Source organism: Myotis yumanensis, unplaced genomic scaffold (assembly GCF_028538775.1).
Source record: "Myotis yumanensis isolate MYYU_CA2020_CCGP unplaced genomic scaffold, mMyoYum1.0.hap1 SCAF_8, whole genome shotgun sequence".
Classification (NCBI taxonomy): domain Eukaryota; kingdom Metazoa; phylum Chordata; class Mammalia; order Chiroptera; family Vespertilionidae; genus Myotis; species Myotis yumanensis.
This window is the reverse complement of record NW_027223759.1, coordinates 68869908-68895813: the sequence shown is the minus strand read 5'-3', so window position 1 is coordinate 68895813 and position 25906 is coordinate 68869908. Positions and strand designations below refer to the sequence as shown.

General features: G+C 35.5%; 1 protein-coding gene across 3 annotated transcripts in view; it reads left to right on the top strand.

Annotated features, from left to right (window-relative positions):
- KYNU (kynureninase) overlaps positions 1-25906 on the top strand; it is a 98904-nt gene that overhangs the window by 55641 nt on the left and 17357 nt on the right. For 2 of the 3 annotated variants that reach the window (XM_070423459.1, XM_070423460.1), the window contains exons 9-10: positions 4670-4768; positions 5559-5632. In XM_070423459.1, the coding sequence (XP_070279560.1) occupies positions 4670-4768; positions 5559-5632 (173 nt within the window). Of the gene's footprint in view, positions 1-4669; positions 4769-5558; positions 5637-25906 lie in introns of those variants that run through there. The other variant, XM_070423461.1, reaches the window with a different exon arrangement.

Here is a 25906-nt window from a genome sequence, read left to right as displayed (position 1 = left end):
AGTTTATGTTTTCACCAATTCATATTGTTTTAATTACTCTTAGAAGTAATATAATAAAAAAAATATTAACTAGATAGCTATAAAGAGGTTTGGAGGAACGATGAGTTCTTTAATTTTTATGATGCTGCCATCTAGTGAAACTTTTGTAAAATCATTTTGTGGTAATATTCAACTTTGTATCTTCTGGTCTTTTAATCAAAATGGTTATATTTTAATAACTTATGTTTTATGCCATCTATGGGGAAAGAATTGTACATGCGTTAAAACATATTGTAGGAGCGTGAGTGTTGTTGTTTTAATGTGGTGCCACAGATGTACCACAGGGCTTTTAATAATGGGATAAAGTAGGTGAAGTTTCATGGTTTCCTCATTGTGCCTATTCTTTATAAATAATTGATAATAAAGTGCTGAGTTTTCTGATCCTTGAGGTTTCCAAGAAAATTTAAGTTGTAAAATCGTATCTATGAAAAGTTGAGTTGTAAAAATGTTAAGTTTGCAAACCCAGATTTTGCTAAACTCTAAATTTTGATAGAAATTAATTGTATTTCTTTTCTATCACTCCTAAATCTTATGTTAAAATGGAGCATCCATTGTATTTTTATGATATGTGTTGCTTCTTTTTTGTGAGGAACAAAGCCCAAATACACCTCTTCCCCAAATTAGTTATATTTTACCAGTAAAAACTTTTTCTGAGATGAAAGTTTAGTCTACATTATAATGAGCAAGGTTTCTAATTAACTGATTCTTTAATATGTTGAATGTTGTTTTTAATAGAAACTATGCTCTCACAGTGGTCGGCAAACTCATTAGTCAACAGAGACAAATATCAACAGTACTTCTTCAAAATAGACTCGCCCAGGCCGAAAACCGACTTCTGCGCATGGGCCACGAAGTTTCAATCGCACTGTACGTGCGCCTGCACGTTGTATTTTGTGGAAGAGCCACACTCAAGGGGCCAAAAAGCCGCATGTGGCTTGCGAGCCACAGTTTGCCGACCACGGCTCTAGGGTAACAGTCAGAAAACTTTTTCCGCAACAGATGGGATAGTAAATAGTTTAGAATTCGTCAGCCTTATGGTCTGGGTTTCAATTACTCAATTCACCTACAAGAGAAGCCATAGACAATATTTAACAAATGAGAGTGTTAACTTTATTTATTAAGAACAGGTCATAGTTTGCATCCTCTCCTCTAGAGAAAGTACCCATAATAGCAGTTTGAATTTCTTTATTCTTAAGAGGTGTTAGAACAATCTAAAACTGGCCCCTCTGCAATTATTTCCTTTGAAAACCTCAATTGATAGATGTTTCTTCAAAGTGGCAAAAAATTTACAGTTTTGAGAATGTAATATTATATGTGTATATAGTAAACAATAGAAGAACTAAGAGGTAAAACATTTCTACAAAGTGAATTATCACCCTCCCCATCCCCATTTTATGATCAGTTGTTGTTTTTCTTTTAAATTAATGTTCAGGTACAAAGTTGTCTTAATGTGGAATGAGTCACTGTATTCTCTAAGTAAAACTTATGCTGATTTGCAGAAAGCTAAGTGGTTTTGATGGTTAGCCATTAAATTAGAAAGTTACTAGTTAGGTACAGTTTGGATGATACAAATTCACTAATCCAGATTGTCCTTTTGGAAGTATTTGTTTCTAAAACACCGAATTCTACTAGGCAGATATACAAGACACTTGTAGCTATAGAAGTAAATAAGTCAGAATAGATTCAGCTAATAAGGAGCTGATAAAGATTCCACTCAGGCCCCTAACCGGTTTGGCTCAGTGGATAGAGTGTCGGCCTGCGGACTGAAAGGTCCCAGGTTCGATTCCGGTCAAGGGCATGTACCTTGGTTGTGGGCACATTCCCACTAGGGGGTGTGCAAGAGGCAGCTGATTGATGTTTCTAACTCTCTATCCCTCTCCCTTCCTCTCTGTAAAAAATCAATAAAATATATATTTTTTTAAAAAAGATTCCACTCAGTGTAAAGGAAGAACACAGCATAGAGTAAAAAACATCATTATTTTATGGGCTGTGTGGGAGGGAACAAAATATTCTACCATCAAGGTTCTTCTAGCTGGATTAATAATCAAATAGATATGAGACAGATTAGCAAGAGAAAACCAAAAGTAATACATATATATGTACAGGACCTTCGCTTACATGAGAGTTACATGCAGAGTTGGCTTAGAGATAGAAAGGGAACATCAGTATGTAAGACATCCTGGTCTAGGGATGAGGTAACACACCTGGGAAGTGTCAAGAGATCATTGCAGGATGACAAGAAGAACAGATGTTTAGTAAATAGACATTTGCCCTGCCCTACAGATAAGCCAAAAGAAGTTATCTCTGATAATCTCTTATTATGGCCGAGGTCCCTAATTCAAGTTGATTTTTAGGTAGTTAAAGGGAGGGGCAGAAGTTTCTCTGGAGCCTGCTGCTAAAGTTGCCTCAAAGTAATCTGCATACCACTGAGGTAGATCTTGGGATAAATGGTTCTCAGCTCCCACAGTCACCTTTGTGTCAGCTGATTGGAGCAGGACTTGGCTTTAGGAACCCTGCTAGTCTCAGCTGAGCTCACGCAGGTATCTCTAGCTAAAGAAAGGAGAGTGGGGAGACCAGCAGAACCAAGCTGAGCTCATTAAGATGGAATCTGATAGACATTTTTTCATCTTCCACCTGGGCCAGCAGGTTGGCCAAGCTAGTCCTTCTCATAGATGGCAGAGGGCAAGAGAGAGCAAGCCTAACCACTCAAGTGCTTTAAGGATTCTACTTGTAGTACATGTGCTAACATCCCACTGGTCAAAACAACTCACCTGGCAGATCCAAGTTGCAGAGAATAGAACCCTGCCCGCAGTGGAAGGAACTGAAAAATTACATGGCAAAGGACAAGAAGGGACAAAGAATTGGAACTGTTAAGGCAATTTACCACAACATGTGTACACTTGTTGTGGGCATGATGTGGGATTAAGTGATAAACTAAAAACGTCCATTAATGGACATTTAGTAGGATACACTACAGCAATAGTTCTCTAAAAGGTTTTTATGCTATGTTTACATCTCTTTCTATTTATTGTATTTGTAATTAAAACAATTTTAAAATATATTTATTTATTTTTAAATTTTCTTTAGAATAGCAATATCAAACCCATTACATATTAACAAAAATTATATATGATTAAGGAAAAAAAACACTATATTTTCTGAAATAAGCAAAAAAAAAATGTTTTACATTTGGCAAATTCCTTTACTGTTTGGTTTAATAGAAGGTAGCTTTCTGTGTGTATGTGTGTAATTTGCTTCTGCATTCATATTTTTTTTGTGAAGAATAGGAAGAAAATTGTTCCTCGTGCAGACATATAGTCAGAAAAAAGCAGGAGTAGTTTAACTGCATATTTTTTGATACTGCACACGAATTTGACAAGTGAGAACTTCTCGGGAGTTGTAGTGCAGAACGTGAAACAAAATTACTGAACTGTCTATACTTTGTTACAGTAAAATCCATTGGTTGATTTTGCATTTTGAATGGACCTTTTATCCATGATATGTAACATCAAGATTGGCCATTTGGTTCACTGAGCTATGCATATTTTCACTGAGCTATGGATATTTTCCAATTACTTACACATTTCATTATGTATTATTTTAAAATTATATATCACTATTAAGCTCAGGAGAAATATCTTTAAATACTGGGAAGGGGTCATATTCATAGAAGTGAGCACAAGTTTTTTAAAATGTTAATTTCTCTTAGAAACTACTTTAAAAAAAATAGAAACAAATACTGTGAGTTGTTTTTCTTGAATTGACAGACTCATACATTTATAATATTGTCTAACGGTTTCTCTTCCATGGGTAGGGGAGTGAGATTCTTCATCAAGTAAAAGTGGCTTGTTCAGATTGCAACTCAAATAATCGCATACGTGCATTACTCTGAAAGAACCATCCTACTTCAGAATGTGGTCTAATATTTTAAGCATACTTCCCACATTAAACCTTCAAATATGAATATTTTGAGATTTAATACAAATTCATCATCTTTACAGATTTATCAAGGATATTTTAAAGTAGGATGATCTTTCTTCCCCACCCTGTAACTTGATGGCTTTGATGTGCAGTGACAACCAGAACAGTTTGGGGCCCCTGCCTTCATTTATGCTAAGGTGCCAGCAGTTTTGCCCATCACTGCTTTTGCATTATCATTGCAAATATCAACACAGTAGAGAAGGCAAAGAATGTCTTGCTTTTATGAAAATTGTTCTGACCTAAAAGTGTTTTGGGAATGCCCAGGATTTTGTGATTCACTCTTAGTGAACCACTGCACCAAAGGATGAACCAAATTTCTGTTATATTAGCTTGTCAAAGATTTTCTTTTTTCTTTTTTTTCTTTTTATCTGAGAACAATCTCTTATTGGTCCTTTTAATTTTTTAAAATTCTTTATTGTTTAAAGTATTACATATGTCTCCTTTTTCCCCCATTGACCTCTTCCCAGCCATTCCCACCCCCCAGCACATGCCCTCACCCCACTACTGCTTGTGTCCATGGGTTATGCTTATATGCATGCATACAAGTCCTTTGGTTGATCTCTTTGTCAAAGATTTTCTTAAAGATATGTGTACGGACTATTTATAATCATTAAGCAAATTTAAAACTTGTTATTATGTTCTCCCCCAGGGTTGTTTTGTTGGCTTTGATCTAGCGCATGCAGTTGGAAATGTTGAACTCCACTTACATGACTGGGGAGTTGACTTTGCCTGCTGGTGCTCCTATAAGGTACAAATTAGTTTATATATTTACATCCTTTTATTCCCCATTAACATTAACCTAATTAAAACACTAGAAAGTTGACCAATTTTAGCTATTTGAATTACTTTTCTCCATTTTATTAGTATATTTTCTGATTTTAGTTAATTATAGTCATCCAATCTTATAGTATGATAATTAAATTCTGGTGTTTTCATCTACTATAGAGTACTTATTCCTTCAATTCCCTGGCTGCTATAGCAAGTCAGGAGATTATGGGGAAAATAACAACATTTTACACCTAAAAATTAATTCAAATTAATTGAGTTTTTAGTTTTGGTGTTTTTTTATAATATGTTGTGAAATTTCTACATGTGTAAGATAATTCTTATGAAATCAAGTTGCATTTGATATTTGAAGACAATTTAATTGACAGGGAGCATAGAAATGAAACCATTTTTAATCTAGGTGTTTTTAAAATATGAAGTTTTATTATTACTTAAATATTTTTGTGACAAAATAATTGAAACTAATGAGCTTTGAAATTAGATTGACTTCAGTGGAACTGTTATCTATTAGTTGGGGCAAAATTTAGCCAAAAAAGTAATAGCTATTTATTCTCAATTAACACTTCCATGTTTTATTTGTTTTTCTTTGAACAAGGTAACCCAAAATTTATTTTATTATGAATGTTCAAATAATCACACATATTGAACTGGTCAAAAGTTGGTTCCTTAACAACAACAAGAAAAAGGTTCCATTGTTTATCTTTGTCATATATTCAGATAAACCCATATAATTTAATTTATTTTCAATCCAGTATCTAAATTCAGGAGCTGGAGGTCTCGCTGGTGCCTTTGTCCATGAAAAGCATGCCCATACAATTAAACCTGCGTGAGTACCATCTTTAGATTCTTCTTTGGTGTTAAATACACTAATTTGCATTAATAATATATTAAATTTACATAAATTCTTTAAGATGCTATCCATTAAGAATCTGGATTGATTATAATCATTTGACTACTATATTAACAATGATGTGCCTTATCAGAAATAAATGCTTCCCAAAGATCTCTATTGGTTGAACAAGAAATGTAATCACAAAAAGGGAGCTTCAGTGATAATAGTGAGTCACTGTAATCATGTAGAGCAGATGGTTTAATGAAAAGAGACTACTCAATTTTTTTCAAAAATTAGACTTTAGAAAAGTTCTGATTTCTCACATCGAAGAATAAATCAAAGGCAACAAGAGATGTGCAAAATAGAGCCTTAAATGTGGTGTTTTATTACTAAAATCACATCTACCTCTAAAGCTAGAAACATAATATGATGATCTTGTAAGGAATGTCTTCTGTCCTAAAAGATTTTATAACCCATGAAAAATGAAGAAGCTGAGCACTAGACAACAGACTGCCTACATAAAAAGTAGCGCTTTTTAAAAATTTTTATATAACTTTCTTCATGTTTTAGAGCAAGTGTAAATGCAAATGTGATACACCAACACGTAGACACATTTTTATTTGCCTGGGGACCTCACAGTGTTTCCTTCACTTTTATCTGTATAGAGATGAATAAATAATATCCTTGGAGACACACACACACACACACACACACACACACCTTTCACAGTTGTATCAGAGTATGTGTGATAAGGAGACTGGCTCTAGTAAAATAAGTCATCTATAATAATAAAAGCATAATATGCTAATTAGACTGGACATCCTTCTGGACGACCTTCTGGACAAAGTCAGGGCTTCAAGGGAAGCCTGGGTCCCGGGTGCTGGAGGGAAGCTGGTGCCAGCAGCTGGGGGAAGGAAGGCCTATTCTTGCACAAATTTTGTGCATCCGGCCTCTAGTATAGTAATATTTGATCAGTTTTCTAAATCTTCCCAGCCACTGGCTGAGTGGTATAATCTTTTTAAGAATTGAAGTTGAATTATAATAAAGCTTGGAGCACATCATATTTCTGAGGTTCTGTGTATATGAATCCTAGAAATTTAAGATAATCTTCTATAATTCATTTAATTATATATAAATTTCTTCAAAATTTTAAAGTTTTAAAATTAAATAGAGTTTCTCTAGACAGGTATTTTGTCAGGCAGACTTCTTCTTCTAATGATTGTCAGTTCATTAGATTTCTCCCTGTTTCCCAAATTCTCTGAAAAGAATATAAACCATATATTATAAGAATATCATCCTATATAAAGAAGGCTAATATGCAAATTGACCAAACGGTAGAACGACCAGTCGCTATAATGCGCACTGCCCATCAGGGAGCAGACACTCAACATAGGAGCTGCTCTCTGGTGGTCAGTGTGCTCCCACAGGGGGAGCGCTGAGCTCAGCTGCAGTGGCGAGAGCCTCTCCTGCCTCCGCAGCAGCACTAAGAATGTCCAACTGATGGCAGGGAGTGGGCCTAAGCCATCAGTCAGACATTCCCCAAGGGCTCTTGAACTGCAAGAGGGCACAGGCCGGGCTGAGGGACACCCCCCGCCCCCGAGTGCACAATTTTCATGCACTGGGCCTCTAGTGCATATTATAAAAGGTCTCTTTTCTTTTTTAAAAAATTTTATCAATTTCAGAGAGGAACGGAGAGGGAGAAATAGAAACATCAATGATGAGAGAGAATTATTGATTGGCTGCCACCTGTATGCCCCCTACTGGGGATCGAGCTCACAACCCAGGCACATGCCCTTGACCAGAATCAAACCTGGGATCCTTCAGTCCACAGGCCAACGCTCTATCTACTGAGCCAAACCAGGTAGGGCAAAAGGCCTCTTTTCAATTTTAGCAGACCTCATGGATAACATTTTATCTAGCATACTTGTTTGCTGGTATATAATATATTGCTGGCTTTTGGGTGAAGATCCATCACTCTGAACACTTTCTACTCTCCACTTATTTAAATTGTAATAGAGGATCTGACATATTATATCATCCCAAAGAGCAAGCATTGGGAGTGGCAGAGGGGGTGTGATAATTAATCTACACAATTCTGTAGAATGTGAGTGTTAACAGTTAAGATCTGGGCTTACAACATCAGTCTATTACACTTGAGATTTCTTCACTGTTATTTGTCCTTTATGAATGAGGAGCAGGAGAGGGTGAAGGGGTTGTAGTATGCTCACATGTGTCTCAAGTTGTAGAATCCCAACATTCTCTTGATGCTGTAATAGCTAAGTCCATGTTCCCAGGAGAAAGACCATACTAGGCAGTCCAGATTCATATGCTAGCTTGACCACTTGTTGGTCCGTGACCTGAAGAATGGTCCTTGACATTCTGTTCTAGTCTCACACTAAAGTCAGTGTCAGCATCTACCTCAAATTACTGTGAGAATAAAATGGGATGATGCATGTAAAGCACTAAGCACAGCCACTAAAGTGTTGTATGTGATCCACGCATGTAGGCTAAGAACTTGCATTTTTAACTTGTAGACTTTTGTGTAGCAGAGATCAGTTCTCTCAAGCACAAAACATAACCTCAAGCAACACGTTTTCTGAAGGTTAGGACGTTATGCAGTTTTGTGCCTAAGGCCACGTTCATTTCCACAGGTCTTTGACAGCCTGACGGTCTAAGTTTCCATTCCTTGATTCTCTCTTACATCTTACTGGTTTCCTCCATGATTAATGAGTTGAATGAGATATTTATGTGTATTCGTTTTATATTTGTATAAGAGTCGTGCTTTTAACTTTTTTGAAAATTATACTTTATTAACTATTGTTGCATTTCAACTATTTGGCTGTGGAGACTGACAAGACCCAAATCAGGCATGACTCACAAAGCCCGCCTTACAGGAAATCCTAGTTGTTGTTGTTTATTTGTGTGTTAAAGCTTCTTTGATGTGATGTCAGAATGGCTAATTCTAATGGTACCAACTTATATCCTATAGGGAATGTAACTGATATTGCCGTTGCAAATTTTGTTGCTTAAAAAAGGGTGACATCTAGTGGCTAAACATATTATTTCAAATAAGTAGTATTCAAATAACATTTCTTTTCCTGGTTGAACCTTTCATTCCTTAACAAGTAATTTTAAAGTACATACACACACACACACACACACACACACACACATTATTTTTCTTTCATTTGGCTATATATTTATAGTACAATAATTGTGTAGTCAAAGCTTTCAATAAAGAGGTAGAACAAGATGAAGGTGGAAATTAGTGAGAGGTATTCTAGGTGCATGGTTAAACGGCATGCACACGTGTTCATCAAGGCTGGGCAAGAAGGGCATGGGGGCCCACCTGGTGTAGAGAGTGGATCCCAGGATATGTAACCCTGCACTATAAAAGTGTAATATTCAGTATATAACTTTGAAATATCTTTTAAATGATGTTTCCATTAACAACTGGTAAATTACATCTCTACCAAGATATTTCACTTCCTTTCTTTTTTTTTTTTTGTTTAAATATGCATGTTGGCCATTGTTCAAAACCTATGACCTAAGACTTCTTCCAAGAACATTTTGCCAATAAAGAGAATGAATAGAGGTCAGAGTCAATCCACTGCATTAAGCATCATAACTCAGGCTGTTAGTTTCAACTGGAATTTGACCTTTTCCTAGTTTGTCATCCCTTTTTCTCATTCCAGTGTCATATGCTAACCCTTGTATGTAGCTAAGATTATACTAAATTAAGACTAATCATGAGTAAATAGCATCTTTTTTTCCTTGAGTGCTGGCATCTATTTAGTTATTATTGCTCAGAGATATGAAGGGGAATACTTTCAATTATAAAAATTTGACAATAAAAATGTATCACTAAAAAAAAGTGCCTAAATACCTTTGAAATCGTCTTTTTACCTTGATAAATGTGTTTCTGGTACACTTTAAATCAATACTGATTCTTTTGATTTTAGTGACTTCAAATATTTCTGAATTCCATAAAGAGATTATTCTGTAAGTGTCCATAGACTTCAATTCAAGATCATACCATCTTCCCCCCACCTTTTTATTTTTATTTATTTATTTTGACATTTTTATTGATTTCAGAGAGGAAGGGACAGGGAGAGAAAGATAGAAACGTCAATGATGAGAGAGAATCATTGATTGGCTACCTCCTGCACGCCTCTACTGGGGATCTAGCCCACAATCTGGGCATGTGCCCTGATCAGGAATTGAACCATGAACTCCTGGTGCCTGGGTCAACTCTCAACCACTGACTCACACTGGCGAGCTCCGAGCCCCCTCGCACCCCTATTTTTAGAGAGACTCTAGCATGAATACAGGAATGGATCATATGAGCTATTATGATTCCTTCTATCATTTACTTTTTTGCCCTGTCCAATGACATCACATATACCAAAGTGCTGTTCCTCACTTTTCATGCTGGTGCAACAAACTTTCCAATGTTCCCATGTACTAATTCGATCTCTTGAGATGCTCATTTCTCCTGGAATTTTACAAAAGCTTTCTGAGTGCCCAAGAATGGGACCTAATGACAATTTGGATGAAAATGCTGGAATTTCAAACCATGCCCACACATTTCCATAATCATCTAGAGGTGTCTGATTGAAGGCTTTAAACAGAGATGACATTTTTCAAACTTCATTAAGAGCTTGAGTCATCTCCTTTATTGTAATAAGCAATTTGCAGGTTAAAAAGGCCCAGCCAAATCGGCTGGCTGACTTCCGTGTGTGGCTAGGGCAAATCTTAGAACTCAGAAAGGTAGTTTAGTATTATTATTATTTGGCAACTTGAAGAAGAAGAAAAAAAGGCACAACAAACAACATTTAGAGAAGCCTAAGATAATATAAAAGTAAGCATCAAAATTTTAGCAAAAAGATTAATAAAAGATAAGCTTATGCCATGCTTGGTCCAACTTTACAATTAAGGTTACAGGGTGAGAACATCTAAAGCATCTTTATTCGGGGCAATGCTCATTTGATGTATTTGATTCCACATACTTCTCCCGGCAATGCTGGAGAGTGCCATGGTCCCAAACTTATCTATAATTTAAACCTTGGTTTGGATTCTCAGGGATCCTTTCCGACTTACTAATAATCACATCCTTGTCTGGTATCTGCGTAAGTCCTCCTTGTTAAAGAGAGAACAAAGAAGTGTAGATGGCAGTAGCAAGGTGTTTGAATTCACAAGACACCCAGCCAGTTACTTTCAAATAGGATAGGCCTATATCAGGAGATTTTGAAGTGACAGTTTTCACAGAATCTCTAGTTGAAATATGACAAAGACTTCTCAAGGCATCTGTTCTACCTATTGAGCCTATGATGGAGTTAGGTGTTCAGTATTATCGTGGACAACTTCTCAGCCACAGATTCTTAACCTCTCAGCCATGTTAGATATACTTGGAAATCTCCTGTGTCATTAATGTTTACCTCTCACAGACCTAAGCTTCCAGTGTACCATTTTCTCTTGCTTCTGTTCCAATGTGTGTGATTAATCTTCTATATTTTACGAGGATTCTCTAAGTGCCTCTACCCTTGGTCCTCTTGCCCAAGAGCATATCATCTATAGTCATGATTTCAACAATAAACATTTGTAGAGGACACCAATTTCCATTTCTAGTTTTACCACTTGCTTACTCTTTAACCCTTATTTTCATTTGGTTGTAAATTGTTAGAGTTCCTGGTTAATAAGGCATTACTCCAGTCCCCAAAGATACATGGTAATATAGAAAAGCAAAGATTGTCACAATAGGAAATATTCACTAATGAAATATGCACTTATAAAATTAGCTCTTACTTGATACCTTTCTTCAGTTATTATCAGCATCTATCTCTATGGATTACTAAAAAAATGCTTGGTTTCTTGCTGAATGTTATAAATACCAATGACAATATAGTGAAATGGATTGTAAAGTAAAATATTTTAAGAGATTCAGGATTTCATGACGCAAGTGATACTATAAAGAATTGCTGAATCACAAAATCATGAACAATGAGAATCTGGCAGAGTGAGAACCATTAACAGATGAAGTAGAGGAAATTAGACACGGTACTTCAAAAGTAAATGACTTGACATCAGGGATTAAGAGGAAACGATGAATGCTTCAAAAATTTTTGTAGAAATCATCGTCTTTACTGTCATGCTGAAAAAGTTAAATGTAATAAAAGAAGAGCTTATATTTCACTATCATTATATTTGTCAAAATATAATGATAGTAAAAATAAAAAATCAGAAGGACTTGTATGCATGCATATAAGCATAACCCATGGACACAAGACACTGGCGGGTAGGGGAGGCTGGGGGAAGGTCAAGGGGGGGGTTGGGGAAAGGAGACATATGTACTACTCTTTGTAATACTTTAAGCAATAAAACAAAATTTTTAAAAAAATCAAAAATCAAAACTAGATTTATTATTTATTCTTTTTAATAACTAGCATATTATAATTTTAATCTATATATTATCAAAATTATAAGTTTAAAGTTTTATATAATGTTAAACTATTTTTTTTAAAGTTATTCTTTTAAAAAATTTATTTATTTGAGAGAGAGAGAAACATTGATCTGTGGTTCTACTTATTTATGCCTTCATTGGTTGATTCTTGTATATTCCCGGATGGAGAATCAAACCTGCAACCTTGGTGTATTGGGATGGCATTCTAACCAAACGGGATACCCAGCCAGGGCCTAGACTCTTTTTCAAGAGCATCTCAATTAAATATTTGATTTTTTAAATCCATTGATTACTATGAAAGTATGGTTACTGGTTTACATTTGATTTATTTTAAATTGATTTTTTCTAATATTTTATTTGTCATCAAATAATGAGGACCTACAATATATCTATATAACTTTCTGATCTCAGGAATGAAACATGGCGAAACCTCCATTTTACCTTACTCCAACAAAAGTGTCTTTTCTAAGGTGATCATTGCTTTATCATGTAAGGAAAATAATCCTGAGTGAATTAAGAAGATGTATCAAATATAACCAACAAATATTTTTATAAAACATATTTTCATATATGCAAATAAATATAGGATGTTGCTTATGATTTTAAAATCTTACACTGTATTTGGAGATATACTATTTCAATAGTTAAATAAATCATTTAAATAATTGATAACACAAAGTTAGACATATGCCACAGGAAACATTTTAATAAATGCTAGGTGAACTCTCAGACACTACTGTGAGAGCAGTGGAGGGATAAGTAACTCTCGCTGAAATTGTTGTCTATGAGAGAGATTCCCCTTAATTGGTTTCATAAATTTAAGGAAGTATAAAGATTTACTTAAATGGCATTTCTTTTTTCTTTATGTTAATCCTCACCTGAGGATATTTTTTCCATTGACTTTCAGTCTGAGAGCTGATGCTCTATTCTCTGAGCCAAACTGGCTAGGGCTTAAATGACATGTCTTAAAGGGATATGTCAAGTGATCTTTTCCTTCTTATACTCTTCACAAAATTTTTATGGAATCTGCGTTATTGAATTAACTTGTAACAGTCTGCCTTTTATTTAAAAAATTGCTCTTTATCTCCATTCTACAATATTTTAAAATGATAAACAGAGGTAACGTTGATTTTGTTTCATGCTCTCACTTAGTTTCAAAGCCACACTCATGAAGTGGGTTATACCTGTCATAACACCTAGTCCCCAGATTCTCACTATAAGGTTTCTAAAAGAAGACAAGTTGATTGAAGAAAACACATCTATGGAATCATGACATATAACCTACACCTATTTTCATTTGGAAACTATTTTAGATCAATAACTCTGAAAGGATCCCTCATCTTCTTGGTGTGACAATTTTTACTATGAAAAATTGTCCAGATAATTGCCACATTTGATGAATTTTAGCTGTGATAATAGAAATAAAGTTTATGCACTAAGGAGTGATCAGAGTTAAAAAATATAGCAAATAATCTGAGCTTTTCAACTCAAGAGATAAAGTGGCTTTTAAAAGAAAGTTGAAACAGTAATTATCAGTTTAAAAAGATAAAACCACAGTTACTTAAAAATCACTACTCTTAGAAAATGATAACATAATTATTAATTTGGGAAAGCTGAATTCTTTGAAACCTCAAAATTTATTTCCTCTTATGAAATTACAATCTAGTGTCTGTGATGATATATGAGGTCATTGAACCTTTAAGACACAAGAAGTAAAACTTTTCAAAGAGCTTCAAGTCTTGTTTTAATTGCTTCAAGTTTTATCCCTAAAGTGACCTTTGAAATCTGCAGGTTTTTTAAAATATTAACTATGAAGAGCTATTATTGCTAAACTTTTATTTATTCTTGTTGAGAAAATCTGGTGCTGTATGATTGTCAAAAGAGCCATGGTGCAATGCCACCTGTTGTGTGGGCAGCATGGAGAACTTCATAGTAACTACTCATCATACACAGACCCACCACTGGGTCCCGGAGCTTCCATGGCCCGGGCAGGCTAACTTCACACACCACAAAAACATGTATAAAACATTGCTCAGAGAAAAGGTCTAAACCCATCTTATTCATTTTCTCCTTGTTCACTTTTTACTCCAAAGAGAGGGTTTAATTGAATGGGAATTATCTTTTTCTGTAGAGTTGAGAACTGTCTCCATTAAGACCAGTTCATGGATAGATAGATTGCCTTGGTTCCCACACCAATCCCTCTTAAGCAGCTTTGGTCAAGCTCATAGAACATTTGGCACAAGCCATGGCAACTTAGGCAAAAAATGCCAGTTAACTTTTTATTTTTAAAGGGCCTGCTTGAAAAATTGATAATAAATTAATTATAAATTTCCTGAGTACAGGGACATTGTCCTTTTGATCTTTTTTTTACTTCCATCATCCAAGATGCCTAGGACAATATTTTTATTTTTAAATTTTATTATTATTATTATTGATTTCAGAGAGAGGATGGAAGAGGGAGAGAGGGTTAGGAACATCAATGACGAGACAAAATCATCAATTCGCTGCCTTCTGCATGCCCTCTACTGGGAATCGAGGCTGCAGTCCGGGGAGTGCCCTGACCAGGAATCAAACTAATGACCTCCGGGTGCATGGGTAGATGCTCAATCACTGAACCATGCTGGCCAGACTGAAAATATCTTTAAATTTTTCCTATTGAATATATAGTTCTTTCTTTACTCTCAGCATAATAGACAAACCATTTTGTAACATATGGACGTGTTTCTACTTTGCAAGTTATTCTGAAGGGATATGATTTGCAAAATACTGTCAAATTAAATATGAATTTCCATATGTTCATACAAAGACCAAATACATCCAATGAAAACTAGCTTCAGACAATTTAAAAAATTCTTTATAAGGATTGTTTGAATATGTTTATATTTATTTTTAGAGAGAGAGGAAGGGAGAGGGATAGAAAGATAGAAACATCTAATGTGAGAGAAACATCATTGATTGGCTGCCTCCTGCACACCCCTTACTGGGGATTGAGTCCCCAACCCAGTTATGTACCTTGTCTGGACTTGAACCAGTGACCTCTTGGTTCATGGGTCAATGCTCAACCACTGAGCAACACTGGCCTGGCCTCTTCATAAGTATTTTAATTTACATGGCAAATTGTTCTTTCTAAAGTCCTAAATTCAGATGTATTCTCTTGTGCTTTTAATGTCAATATTTTCTCAAAATATTATAAACCAATATTTCAAAAATAATATATTTCAATAAAGTACATGCAGGACATTTTCAAAGATTTTATTTGTTAATAAATCTTTCACATCAAGAAAATATTGACTTAGTTCTTGTAAGGACAACACATTATTCTGGAAATAATTTTTATTAACTAAAACACATGATGTCAGGAAGTACATTTTAATAACAGTATGCTTATCATACTGTTAGCTCACTGGATATATTTGTACAAGCCTCCAGTTGAGTAAGACTTGATGTAATAGAATATATAACAAACAGTTGAAGAACTCAGCGATATTTACAGATGAGTGGGCAAATAAGAGGAAAAGGGATGGAACCTTGCGATACCACTTAAAACTGCTTTCCTTCCAAAGTAGTATTAAATCACTTGACGGAACAGAGTAGAGAAATTGTGAATAGATGAATATTTTTTAGAAAATAGGAATTGAACTTCACTAAATTTGAATTAGTAATATTCTACTTGTCATTCTAATACTAGGGCTATGCCAAGTCTTACAACAGCCGTATGGACTGGTTGCAGGCATCAAGGGATAAATGTACAATTTATGGGCTGAAGCATCCTATTTTGTCAGTTTTCAAGACTTTCATTTGTTATTAGCACCTTTGAATCTCCTCCCTTCACGTAGCCATGCCTTTAGATTTCCTACAAATGTGCTGGTTTCCAACGGCCTGAATTTAGACTCACCTTGCTCTTTGTCTCATTTTTCAGTTGGGTTTATTGGGAGGCCTCTTGTTATAGTTTATATCTACTGCTTTCTCTGGTCCTAGTCCTGTGTACTAACTCCACTTTCCCCATATGTGCCTGAACTACTGTTATTTTTTGGATCCTAATATTGACTTGAACTGGAACAATTGTGTTTCTGTTTCCTAAGCCTTACTTCTCATTCTGCATGGTCTATTGGCAATATCAATGCCCTTTTGTGAAGAATGGCTTAAGAACTTGACAGGGAGACTTATGTTCCCCTGAAGCCATGAACAGATCTTACCACATTGATCTTATTTCCCTGAAGGTAGAGTGTTACCCATCCTTGTTTGCATTTGCTCATCTAAATTTGATTGATTGGTTAGAAATGGCTGTCATTAGAGGCTGAAAGAAACACTGTTACTGGTGATGAATGAATGAAACTTGGAACAAACTAAAAGTAAGGGCTATAATTAACAAACTATAAGTAAGTCTATAACTGTTCATAAAAATAAGTTAATGTTCTCACTGAACATTGTGGAAGAGTTTAGATTTCTAATCTTTGAAAGAACAGCTACAAAATACCTCTGTACTACATTTGCACTCATTAAAAAATATTTCTTGAGCATCTGTTATATTCCGGAGAATTTTTAGTGTGTTTGGTATGAATGAAAAAAAGAAAGCAAAGATTCCTGCCCTCATAGAGTTTACATTCCATCAAGGGAAAACAGACTATACATATAATAAAGAGCAAATTAAACAATATGTTTGAAGTTGATAGGTCCTATGGACAATTGAAAAAGTCGGGGTGAGGGTAAGCATAGGAATACTGTATGTGGGATCCTTGGTAACATGCAGTATTAAAAAGGCATTCAGGAAAAAGCCCACATCTGGAAAATAAAATGTGGATGAAGGGATGAAGTAGGTGGAGACAACCAAGCAATTATCTGTTGAAGAGCGTTCCAGGCAGAGGGAATATTTTATCAAAGGGTCCAAGAACAGGAGTGTGTCTTGAGTATTTAAGGAACAGCAAGGAGGCCCCATGGCTGAAACAGATGGATCAAGCAAAGCTATAGATAGTAAATGAAATTGGAGAGAGAAAGGGCTCCAGAAATGCAGGCCCTTGTAAGGCAATATAAAGACGTGGCATCTATTGCCCATTTTACCATACAAGTGACATGACATAACAACTTTTAATGATCGCTCTGGTGACCTTGTTGGGAATAGGCTGTATGAGGGTCAGGGTGGGCTTTGGGAGAGCTGCTGGGAAACTGTTATGGGAAGCAGGCAAAGAATGACAACTCAAAGCACAGGGGTAGCAGAGAGGTGATAAGAAGTTGTAGGATTCCGGATCAATTCTGACAGAGAGGTTGCAGCACACTAAAGGACTTTCATGAATAGAAATATGAATGTCAGTTAAGGGATATTTGCAATCATACAGAAGTGAGCTGCTCATTATCTAAAATATGGTCATGCAAATGAGATGAAGAAACCAGGACACAGTTACTAGGAAATTGAATTGAGAGGACAGACAGAAAAGTTTGGGTAGATGGGCAAGAATGGAGAATCTTTTATTTATTTATTTATTTATTTTTTTAATTTTTATTTTTCGCTTAAAGTATTACAAAGGGTATTACATAAGTGTCCTTTTTTCCCCCCCGCCCTTGACAAGCCCCTGCCCTCCCTTACCCCCCAGTGTCTTATGTCCATTAGTTATGGTTATATGGGTGCATACAAGTCCTTCGGTTGATCTCTTACTCCCCTCCCTCCTGTCCCCCAACCCTCCCTGGCCTTCCCACTGCAGTCCGACAATCAGTTTGAGGCAGCTCTGCCACTGTATTTATTATTGTTCAAAAGTTTGTAATGGTCTTAATTATCCATGAAAGAGTGAGATCATGTGGTATTTTTCCTTCATTGACTGGCTTGTTTCACTTAGCATAATGCTCTCCAGTTCCATCCATGCTGTTGCAAATGGTAGGAGTTCCTTCTTTTTAACAGCAGCATAGTATTCCATCATGTAGATGTACCACAGTTTTCTAATCCAAGAATGGAGAATCTAAGATTAATTTGATGTTTACACAAAAGGGTGCTAAGTTAGTAATCACTTATTTCATTTATAAACTAAAAACACTTACTGAGCAACGACTATAGGCAAAGCAGTATGCGATGTATTTGGGGATAGAGGTGTAAATGACCCCCTTTGTTCTGGAACTTACTGTTCAGTTTGAGGAGTGAAAAGGAAAAGAGAGGCTAGAGAAATTTTTGATGAGGAGACAGTATCTGAGCTGACTGGAGGAAGCCTTCTGACTCTGAGTCAGACTGAAGGGGATCGGGTCGTGATGGGGTGTTCTGGGCAGGGTGCCCAGTCAGAGGCCAGGGCATTGAAATCTCTGCATTCCAAGTAAAGAATTTTTATTTTATCTTAAAGACAAAGATGAATCATTGACTGTTCCCGTAGAACAGGATTACAAATATAGGTCACTTCACCTCACCAGGTCTTTACTCAGGGGGCGAGGGAACATAAATGACTAGGCCTGGGGGGTCTCTAAGGTTGTTTTTCAGATTTTAAACTCTCTGATCCTCAAACGATGAAAGTGAAGCATTGCAACGAGGGGATTGCTAACAGGGGTAACTCGGAATCTGAAACCGACTTGATCTAAATCTGTGTGTCACTGACTATACTGATGGCTTTGGTAACCTTCTTCCCCTCCCCCTTGTTGGAAGAGGTGGGTGAAATAAAGCACAGTAAGTGCAGATAAATTGGTAACAAACTTTACTATAACTTGTTCATCTTTTTCCTTTTCTCAAGTTGAAAAAGTGCTATGTACGTGTTTCTTAAAGTTTAGCTGTCAAATATTGTAGTCTGAAAAATTTAAAAATGCATAAATTTTTTACTACTTTCTGAATAAAGCAACCTCTGTGGAAGTTTGGGATTCTGTGAAAAATGATTATTTGATGAAGGTTTTCAGTAATATACTTTTTCTTGAGGTTAGGTTATAGAGGACATTAGGATATAAGATGACAGACATTCAAACTTATCCCCAGTTGCTGTTACAGATTTTGCCTAAGCGTAAATGAACATGTTGTGCCCCAAATGTCCCCGGTTTCTGTAGTATTACAACAGTTTGCCTGATTAAACACATTTTTTGAAGCCATGAAAGCAGTAATACAATTGCATTTAGTGCTAAGTTGTAACCTTAAGAGAGAGAAAGAATGACAGAGAGAGAAGAAGGGAGGTGAGGAGAAAGGGAAAAGGAAGAGGAAAAAGAAGAGGAAGAAATAACCTAAGTCTCAGTCAGGTTCATATTCCTAAACATAGACTTAAATTATTAAATGTATAATGATAAATTGTCAAATTAAAGCAGTCTTTAATGCAATTGTACCTTCTTAGAAAAGACTGTGATTTTTTTTTTACATGTTGGGTTTTGCTCCAATGTTGAACTGCGTATTTCACACAGGCTAAGAAAAGTGGAGTAAGTTGTTCTGTTACAGTTTTGGAGAAGTACTAGGTGAGCAGAGGTAAGGGGTTTGCAGAATAAGTCAAATTAATTCAGTGTATGAAATATTTAGAGATTTATGCAGAAGATTCTGCTACTAAAGGCTTATTAAGGAGATCACGGAGAGTTTGGATATTTCATTTCATAAATCTTAGCATCCAAAATCACATTCAGTGTGTCCCTGGTGGCTTTCTCTCATGGAATCTGAATATAATGCCTCAATAATATGTGATGCTTTCCATTAGGTAATACTTATTTGAAATTCCTTTTAGGAAACTTCAGATGTTCAAAGAATATTAAAATCTTCCCTTTATTATTATTTATTGACTCTCTTCCAATAACTTTTCTCAAAGTTCTGTTAATAGCTTCAATCTAAGTAACTTAGCTCCCTGCTTCATTTTTAACTTCTGATGGCAAAAGAGTCAAATTTCTAGTCCCAGTACTACATGATTGTATCTTAATTGTTATTGTTCATATTCAGTTTGCAGGAATGATTTATGAGCTTGTTGAGATAATAGTTACTTATAAACTAATTTAATGGTTTTTAATTTTACTTCATTAACTTTAAAATGTTTGTGTTTTAGAATTCATGCCAAGATTTCATTTAGACTATATTTCTATTGTATTTTTATTTTACCTTTCCTATGATCCAAGTGGTAGAAATCTTAAAATGAATTTAACTTTTCCCTAAGTTCTTTGTGATGTATTTTGAGTTTGAATGATTAATTTATGAAATAATCATTTCTTTATTTGACTTTAAACAGCCTCCTATACATTTGTAAAGACATCAAGATATATGAGTATATGCTTACCTAAGTTCTCTAAACTGGATGCCTAGGTTCATGCATTTTTAAAAAGATATAATTGTATTGATTTCATAGAGGAAGGGTGAGGGAGAGAGAGGTAGAAACATCAATGATGAGAGAGAATCATTGGTTGGCTGCCTCCTGCATGTCCCCTGCTGGAGATTGAGCCTGTAACCCTGGCATGTGCCCTGACCTGGAATTGAACTGTGACCTCCTGGTTCATAGGTCAACATTCAATACTGTGTCACACCAGTCAGTCAGTTCATGCATTTTGAAGAAGAGGAACTTATAGAAATTATAAAAAAATAGAGAAAGTCAAAAGAACTGCTTTTAAGTCAGAAAAAAAAATCATTGTATATATAAAGAATGTGCCTGTCATCTTGCTTGTCATTCTGCCAGCTCAGAAGCCTAAGTACTGTGTTCAAGTATTTGGGGAAATATTGCTGTTATAGAATTTCAGATTCATTTTTTTAAAATCTGTCCTAGGTGATTTTGCATTTGTTTGTGAATATCCTTGGTCATTCTACATTTAGGCTTCATCAGCTATTTTAAGCTACTTGTCAAGTGTCTTGAAACTATGATTTCACTATTTGTGTAATGAGGGTAATGAGAATATCTATTTTGAAGATTAAGTGATTGCTTAGAACAGTCTCTGACTCATAAGAAAAGCTTAATTAACATTTGTTTTTTTGCTCTCAAAATTATTAAAACAACAAAAATCTAATCAGGAAAAAAACCTACATTTCCATAAGTCAGTGGTTCTCAACCTTGGCTGCACATTAGAATCACCTGGGAATCTTTTTAAAATCCTAATTTCTGGGCCTCATCCTCCGGAAATTCTGTTTCTTTGTTACTAATGTTGTGGCCTCACCCCATAACAAAGAAACAGAATTTCCGGAGGATGAGGCCCAGAAATCAGGATTTTAAAAAGATTCCCAGGTGATTCTAATGTGCAGCCAAGGTTGAGAACCACTGATTTAGAAGATAATATGGGAGAAAGATTTTATCTCTCTAACACAGTGATTCTCAACCTTCCTAATGCCGAGACCCTTTAATACAGTTCCTCATGTTGTGGTGACCCCCAACTTCATTGTTACAAATTGAACATAATTAAAGCATAGTGATTAATCACAAAACAATATGTAATTATATATGTGTTTTCCGATGGTCTTAGGCGACCCCTGTGAAAGGGTCGTTCAACCCCCAAAGGGGTCACGACCCACAAGTTGAGAACCGCTGCTCTAACATATTAGTTTAGTAAATAGAATTCTTTTCTTTTTTAAATTTTATTTAAATTAAAAATGTTTTTCAAATTTTTAATCTAGTTATGGAGTTATATTACTTTGGCCTCTTATGTTTAAAATATAAAATTGATGTTGTTTTTCATGAAAATATCCAAATAACCTTAAAATGTCACATATTAAAGAAGAGATCTAAAGACATTTTTACTTCACAAGGGGTTATGGGTAAAAATAAATTTTAATAAGATAAAAATGTCATTCATTTGTCATAATGCCCCATTAAATGATTCGATTTCTTTTTATCTAGTCAAAGTGTCTAGCAATTAATTTTTTTAAAAGTTGCAATTATTTCCAGAAGAAATGACATTTAGAATTTCATTTAGATCGAAGACAGATAGTACTGGTGATTAAAAGGACATGGTAATTATTCACACTTTATATTAGAATACAGATGCAAAAGGAAGAAGAACACCATGTGAAAAATCAGCGGCAGGCTGAAACAATTAACCACCACTGACCCCAGGGCTTTGAAGCACATACAACACAGACTATCTTTCCCCCCTTTTAAAATGGCGACATGGCAGAAAACTGTAAGAGAGTTGTATTCATAATTTGTTTAGTTTTTTTGATGAATATTTCCTTCAAGTAATTGCTTTGATCACTGAATTCAATGATATCACTGTCGCATCTTGATATTAGACTTCAGTGGCATATGAAATAGAAAATTATGTTATTGTCCTGCTCTGGAGTAATCTGAGTTGGGAGGGAAATATGGTATAAATAGTATCTATAAAGAGCTGTTATTTTTTTCTGTTTCTCTTCTTTTCCTTTCCTTTGAATAAATTCAATGTTCATGTTGATGAAACCCAAATTTCTCATCTTTCCCAGTCTCTGTGTTCATTTCTGTCAGGGCTTAAATCCATTCAATGCCTCACTCCTAACGGAATATGTCAGCAACTCTGTCTTCCTTGGCTATTGCTTAATATCAAACATCTAGGTTTGAGTTCATTTTCCTTTCCTCAATTTTTCTACCTCACTATGTCCCCTGAATTGCTGCTTCTTGATGAAGAGTCACAGGTCCCACCTATAGATAAGAGAGTCACTCAAAGGTATGAACACCAGGCGGCAGGGATTGGGGTAGTCGCCCACCCTTTCGTTGGATTCATATTTGTTTAATTAATTTGTATCCCCAGCCACATCTTGTGGGAAGGGACTATTTCGTTTTTAGCTCACTGTTCTGTCTCTGTCTCTCAGCTTCCAGTAAAGTACGGTTTTTGAAGAATTGATTAAATAAATAGAGAAAAACTCTAATAAGCCTCAAAAGGAAGGCAATTTAATTAGGAACATAAACAATAGAAGTAGAGTCACTAACAACAGGCATCAAGTTTACTCTAACTTTCCTCTGACTTCCATTAAACTATCTTACTTTGCAGGTTTACTTTTTTTAAAAAAATTAATCTTTGTTGTTGAAAGTATTACAGATGTCCCCCTTTCCTCTCCCCCACTGACCCCCCCCTCCATCTGGTTCCTGCCCACAGCCCCATCCCCCCCCACCCTAGACCTTCACCACACTATTGTCTATGTCCATGGGTTATGCATATCTACACTAATAAGAGAGAAATACAATATGGATTAGTCCACCTCGGGAAAGGTATTAGCTCCCAAAGATCCTTGCCCTTTCTTAGTTTTGGGCCTTTGCATGTGCTGTTTTGACTACCTGTAATACCCTTTCCTTTCTCATTTGCTAAAATATACTCATCCTTCTGCTCAGCTCCCTCGAAAGAGCCTGCCTGATTCAGTTGTTTAACCAATACTTCACTGATTGACTGCTCACCACACATCACATCACCCACATTACAAACACTCTTACAAATACACTAAGAGACAAGTCTCTGACCTCAGGAGCTTACATTCTAGTTGAGGAAGAAAAGAAAATAAGCAAGTAATTATTTATATGCATAATAGGCATTATATATTTTATTATGCATATTTATTTTTTTGGTTTCATGTCTCTTGTAATCATTTCATTTAAGAACATAGAACTTTTCCTCATTCACTTTTAATTCAACACCAAATGGTATTTTATTATGTAGATTTAAAATAATTTGTCATAATTTATAAAATCAGCCTCCTATTGAAGGAATTTTAGATTCTTTTTATTCTCAGATTCTTACTAAAAGTGATGCACACCTGACACTAATACAAAATAATATTGAATGTAAATTGTAATTTAAAAATAAAATTATATAAAATAGAAAGTGATTTCAAGTATAAAAAAATAAAAGACAAAAGGGATACAATGACCATAGTGATACATCATTCACATCAGACTTTTACAAATCCTGGTGAGTAAATTTCAGGAAGTGAGCATGCTAGGTCAAAGTATATGTGCATTTGTAGCTTTTATAGTTATTTTTAATTTATTCTCCAGAGATGTGCACTAAATTATACTCATAACATAATATGTGAGTTATTCGTTATCCCATTAATACCAAGAGAGTTCATAATCAAACTTTTCATTTTTTGCCAATCTAAGAGGTGAACTGGGGTATCTGTCTAGCTTTTATTTGTATTTTTCTTATATTACTTTTTAACTTTTAAAAGTAATTTTACTTTTCTTTATGATCTAGTCACATCTTTTGGTCATTTTATTGGGTGATTATTTTTGCATTATTATTTTAATCTACTAAGTAATTAATTTTATTTATTTGGTTTTTTATTGTTTAAAGTATTACAAATAGTAGTATTATTGATTTTTAGATATTTTCATACTGGGAATATTAACCTCTTGTGACATAAGTTGCAAATGATTTTTTTAAAAATAGGTTGTTGCTTGATAAAATTTTCTCTTATGATTCATTAGTTTATTGAGGTAATCCTATGACTTTCTTTTTAGCTTTGTTAATACAATGACTTACATATTAATTGATTTGTTAACACATGCCACAATGTTTTGATTCTGAAAATTTGATATTGTAATTTTTATAGAAATATTCAATTTCATTGTTTTTATTTTTTAGGAATCTTAGTATGATATATATTTCCATATGATGTTAGAATCAGCTTGGCTAGCACCAAATTTAAAAAATGTACTTTTTTGGGGGGAATCATTAAATTTATACATCAATTTGAGGAGAATTGGCATTTTTCTTGATTTTCAATGTTATTCAAGTATTTTTGTTATTCAGATTTAGGAGTATTTAAAATGTTTTTTATGTAGGTCTGGAACATTTCTTGGTAATATATTTGGAGAAGTTTTAAATTTCAGATGTTTGTTTCTAATATTTTCTACCAAGCTACTAAATAATCTTTTTGCTTATATCAGATATTAAATTATGTAATGTGAAAGTAGTAATAATTTACTTCTCTTTTTCAATTTTTATAACTGCAAAATCTAATATTATTGAAACCATTTTTGGTGTTTCTCCATTAAGTCCAAGTTTGATTTTTAGGACATAGGTATTTCATTTCAATAAGTGTTTGTCTATTATTATTTTGTTAATATTTTCTTTTAATTCAGAATAGTTGCAGAATGTTGAAAATGTTTTTGCAGGTAATCCTAGAGAGGTGATTCTATGATTTTCTTTTTAGCTTTATTACTATAACTAGAGGCCTGGTGCACAAAAATTTGTGCACTCGGGAGGTGGTCCCTCAACCCAGCCTGTACCCTCTCACAGTCTGGGACCCCTTGGGGGATGACCAACTGCTGACTTAGGCCTGCTCCCCAGGGGATTGGGCCTAAGCTGGCAATCAGACATCCCTCTGGCAGCCCGGCAGCCCTCGGGGGATGTCCACTTGCCAGCCGGGAGCAGACCTAAGCTGCAGTCGGACATCCTTAGCGCTGCTGAGGAGGCAAGAGAAGCTCCCACCACCACTGCTGTACTGGAAGCCATCAGCCTGGCTTGTGGCTGAGCAGAGCTCCCCCAGGTGGGAGCCCACTGACCACCAGAGGGCAGCTCCTGCATTGAGCGTCTGCCCCCTGGTGGTCAGTGTGTGTCATAGTGACCAGTCATTCCCAGTCTTTCTATTGGTAGGGTCAGTTTGCATATTACCCTTTTACTCTATAGGATAGAGGCCTGATGCACAGGTGGGGGCCGGCTGGATTGCCCTGAAGGATGTCTCAGATCAGGGTCGGTGTCCCGCTTGGGGGCCTGACCAGCCTGGGTGAGGGGCTGATGGCTCTTTGCAGCTGGTCACACTCCCTTCAGGGTGGGGGTCCCCACTGGGGTGCCTGGCCAGTCTGGGTGAGGGGCTGAGGGCCTTTTTCAGGCTGGCCAGCAACTGAAGCTCCCAGCCTCTCCTTTTTTTTCTTTTTTTTTTTTCTTTTTTATTCTGGGATTTATTTACTTCTATAATTAAAACTTTGTTGCCG